The sequence below is a fragment of the Argiope bruennichi genome, chromosome 7 (genome assembly GCF_947563725.1).
Source record: "Argiope bruennichi chromosome 7, qqArgBrue1.1, whole genome shotgun sequence".
In the NCBI taxonomy this organism is placed as follows: Eukaryota; Metazoa; Arthropoda; class Arachnida; order Araneae; family Araneidae; genus Argiope; species Argiope bruennichi.
The window spans coordinates 8,177,991-8,182,063 of NC_079157.1; the positions used below are offsets into that span (position 1 = coordinate 8,177,991).

Below are 4,073 nucleotides of genomic sequence, written 5' to 3' on the forward strand. Positions count from 1 at the left end.
TAATAGCTAAAGATAAATGTATAATGCTCTAATGGAATATGTGCTGAATATTCAAATAATTAATGCTACTCTTGGGTCGACCTTATCGAGAAATATGACGTTAAAAAAACCTAAATATTTTTAGCGGTATACGACGCGTGAGGATAGAACCTGGGACCTTTTGGTTAGCAGTCCAGTAACGATCGATTTTACCAAAACAGCTGTTCGGGTAGAAGCGCTGTTACTGGCTTATATGCAATTCACCACAGTACTCTCCCTCCAGTGAGTCGAAGGGTAGACGAACGATACGGATGTTGAGTGGTGATATATTTAGTTATTAGTAGTAGCTGTTGTCTTAATGGGCCTGTACCCAGTTTGAATAGCGCCAAGCGTTATGGCGAGCGTATGTGGGTGCTAATGAGCCAAGTGTGTCTGGCGACTTTGGGTTGCTGCGTCACGTGAGTCTGACAACTTTAGTTGCGGGTAGATGGCGCCACAACAGCTGTACGAAGGTTGAAGGTATCACGTCCGGGTCACCAATGAAAAGGTATGAGAGGCGCGAGGATAGAACCTGAGACCTTTAGGTTGGCAGTCCAGTAACGATCCGATTTTACCAAAACAGCTGTTCGTGAAGAAGCGCTGTTACTGGCTTATATGCAATTCACCACATATTAACCAAAATTTTGAATAACGCTTATGTCACAGAATTTGGTTTGAAATATTTGTTTTTAAAATGCCACAATTGTAGTGAAAAACTCCAAGCTCTGAACATTGCTACTTATGAACCCAATTATCTACGCTATACATTCTGAAGTATGAAGTTTTTAAAACTACTTACTTGAAAAAAAACGTAAACATATAAAAAAAAATTGGATTCGACGATTTAGCTTTGGTCCAGTAAGAAATTCACATTGGTCATTTCAGTAAATTTTTGGGCAATACCATTGCAACATTTTCTTATAAAAATTATCTTCTCTGAATAAATTTTATTTTATCGTACTCACGAAACAAAGATGTGTTCTATATTTCATGCAAAACAAAAAAGTTTGTTTCCTTGATTTTGATCTCGTATATAGTAGTAAGATTCCATTTTTATTTCCGTAAAAACTAAAAGTGGAAATTCTTTTACAACTTAATCAAAGCTGTGATATGAAATATTATTTTTCGAGAATTGTCTGGAAAATCAAGTTTCTCATAGGATCATATACCGAAGATGGAAACATCAGTTTTAAATCCTTCTAAATAAGTATACATTCATATGATTTGAAGAAACATATATGCTATGATACAGCTGACAATTTTTACAATAGGAGAAGAATAGAATTTTCTAGATAGTTTCAACTCTTGAAACTCATAATGTACAAGACATCAACATGCGTAAGATTCAAAATTATAAATAAATGCAATGTAAATTTTTATTTTATTTTCAAACACACTTTTTGCATCTTTCTGTGGTTAAAGAAATTTCGTTTTCGAAAATTCTCGAAACTGTTGTCACTTTAATAAAAGCATTTATTTTGATTATACCGATTACAATATACAGACTATTTTCCAAACATATAAAAAGGAAATTTTTCTATGTTGTTTTATTTATAATATTTATTAATTAATAATATTAGGGAGATAAAAATAAAATTCAAGAATGCTACAAATATCTAAAAGTACCGTATTTTTTATAAAAATTAATATAACGCTGCACTATTTGAATGATATTCGTTTGCCTATTTAACGTTTTGAAAGATATATACTAAAAAAATTAACAATAATTAAATAAAGCATACCAAATGTTAATGAGGTTTATCATTATTTTTTCAGAAATACTTAAATATAAGATCTCACCTGCATACTTAACGCTAAAACAATTGTATAAAATGCATCAGACAGATATAAATGATTTAAAAATAATAGACAAAATTTTCAGCTAACATTAAAACTTTCAGCCAAATCGGAATAAAATCACTAAAAAGCTTAAAGAATGAATTTAGATTAAATATAATATTGATTATTTATCCTTTTTCATTGCATTCGCAATCTCACTAAAAATTTTCTGATGTTAATATCAATTGATTTCTTATCGGTTTGCGATGCAACTTACTAAATTCGCTTTTTCTGGAATTGCCACTTAAATATCTTTTTCATGTTACTTAAAAGCAATTTTTGAAAAAAAAGAGTTCGTTTTCATTTCTCGAAAAACTGAAATGAATTGAGAAACGATTAAAACTGGATATGGCAAAAGTATTGTTTTAGCATCTTGAGATGTTTTGTGTCAAAACTTCAATTGAATGAGTTTTCAATTCACGTGATGTACCTTCTTACGCTCGGCGATTAGATACCATACACCATACTGCTCTAAGAATATGTTCCGGGGCCTTTCGCACTTCTCCGGTTGAGAGCCTGTATGTCATTTGCCATCAACTCCCTCTTCAATTAAGGCATTAGAATTTATCTATTTTATATTATTACCGTATAAAGTCCGTTCACAATCACCCCATTTGTCATATGTATCTTCCGGTTGGTCTTCGTAAACTATATGATGTCCGTGCCTCTCACATCCTTCCATTCAGTGAGAGAACCAAATTAATACTATGTGATTCGGATCTTAACGATGTTCATGTTAAAGTTCATGACTCTTTTAGCTTCCCACCTTGGGATATCCTTCAATTTTCTTTTTTAAATCTCTTCACTGGAACCGATAAATCATCAAATCCTCCGATAATTTTCCAACAACTCTTTCTGCATCATCACTATAAGTATTCTTCTTTTATACCAGTTTTCACGGATGGCTCAAGATCAGATGGACATGTTGGTTGTGCCATTGTAACACCATCTGAGACAGTGAGCTATCGTCTTCACAACTACTGCTCTGTGTTTACGGCTGAGTTAGTGGCCATTTTTTATGCTCCGCAAAAAATCTCGCCTTCTACTCAGCGTAATTTTATCATTTATTCCGATAGCATGAGCGCCTTGAAAACACTTTCTAATTATCATTATCCGATGCATCCGATTGCTGTTCGTATTTTGTTTACACTTCGTTTATTACAAAACGATGGTTTTAATATAATTCTTTGTTGGGTTCCAGGTCATGTGGGCATTTTTGGCAATGAAAAGGCCGACTTGGCTGCCAAATCTGCGACGGAGTTTTTAAGAATCGGACTTTCATTTTCTGATGTTAAGACGTCTGTTTTTAATCACACATATTCTTCTTGGCAGGAGACATGGAACCTTCAAGTTCAAAATAAGCTACGTTCTATCAAACCTATCATTAGTTTGTGGCCTGTTCTACCTATACGCGAGAAGGATGTCAAACTGACTCGTCTCCGTATAGGACACACCCGCCTCACTCACAGGCATCTAATTCTACGCGAAAAAGCAGCAACGTGTCCCACTTGTCAACTGGATTTTACAGTATATCACATTTTGGTCCAGTGCCCTGCTTTTAATTCTCATCGTATTCGTTTCTTCCATTCACTGTCTTTAACTTTAGCTGACTTGGTGGGTGAGAATTACCACCCGAATATCTTTAACTTTTTAAAAGCTATTCAGCTTTATATCCACATATAATTTTTTTTTGTTTAATTTTTTTTATTTGTACATTTGAAATCATTGTTATGTTTGAATATGATACATTCATTGTTACTTTTAAAAATATTTGATTTTTACTAGAATCGTCTGCTTTTAAAATTTTAACCACATACTTTTTAGGGTTGGAATTAAACCATACGTTTGGCGCAGTATGGCCAAGATTGGCTCTTGCGCCAATAAACCCAACAAAAACAACAACAACCTTCTTACGCTGCCTTTTTGATGTTCATAATTTATGCACACAAAAAAATATGATCTCAGTTTTCCATTTGCATGCAAGCAAGCACTGCAAAGAACGAAAAGGCACGGAGATGCATTTACTGGGTGAACAATCCTATTCCTTTGAAGGGAATTAAATAAGTTAAGGTTTCACATTATTGAGATGAATGAAGCATTCACCGTAATTGAAATTATTTGTATTTATCTGCACATTTTAGATAACGAATCTCATCGCCTGCTTTTACCTATTTATGTATACATACGTCTAACTGTATATGGGCATCCCAGTTGTG

The 4,073-nt window shown here is 33.7% G+C and overlaps 1 protein-coding gene across 1 annotated transcript; it reads left to right on the top strand.

Annotated features, from left to right (window-relative positions):
* The first annotated feature begins 2,478 nt into the window (after positions 1–2,478).
* LOC129975278 (uncharacterized) lies at positions 2,479–3,540 on the top strand. Its single transcript, XM_056088332.1, has one exon. It carries the CDS (start codon positions 2,479–2,481, stop codon positions 3,538–3,540), a length of 1,062 nt encoding a protein of 353 aa, XP_055944307.1.
* The last annotated feature ends 533 nt before the right edge of the window (positions 3,541–4,073 follow it).

What these genes read in the sequence shown, in the direction of transcription:
- LOC129975278 (XM_056088332.1), top strand. Translation starts at nt 2,479, where the DNA reads ATGTATCTTCCGGTTGGTCTTCGTAAACTATATGATGTCCGTGCCTCT.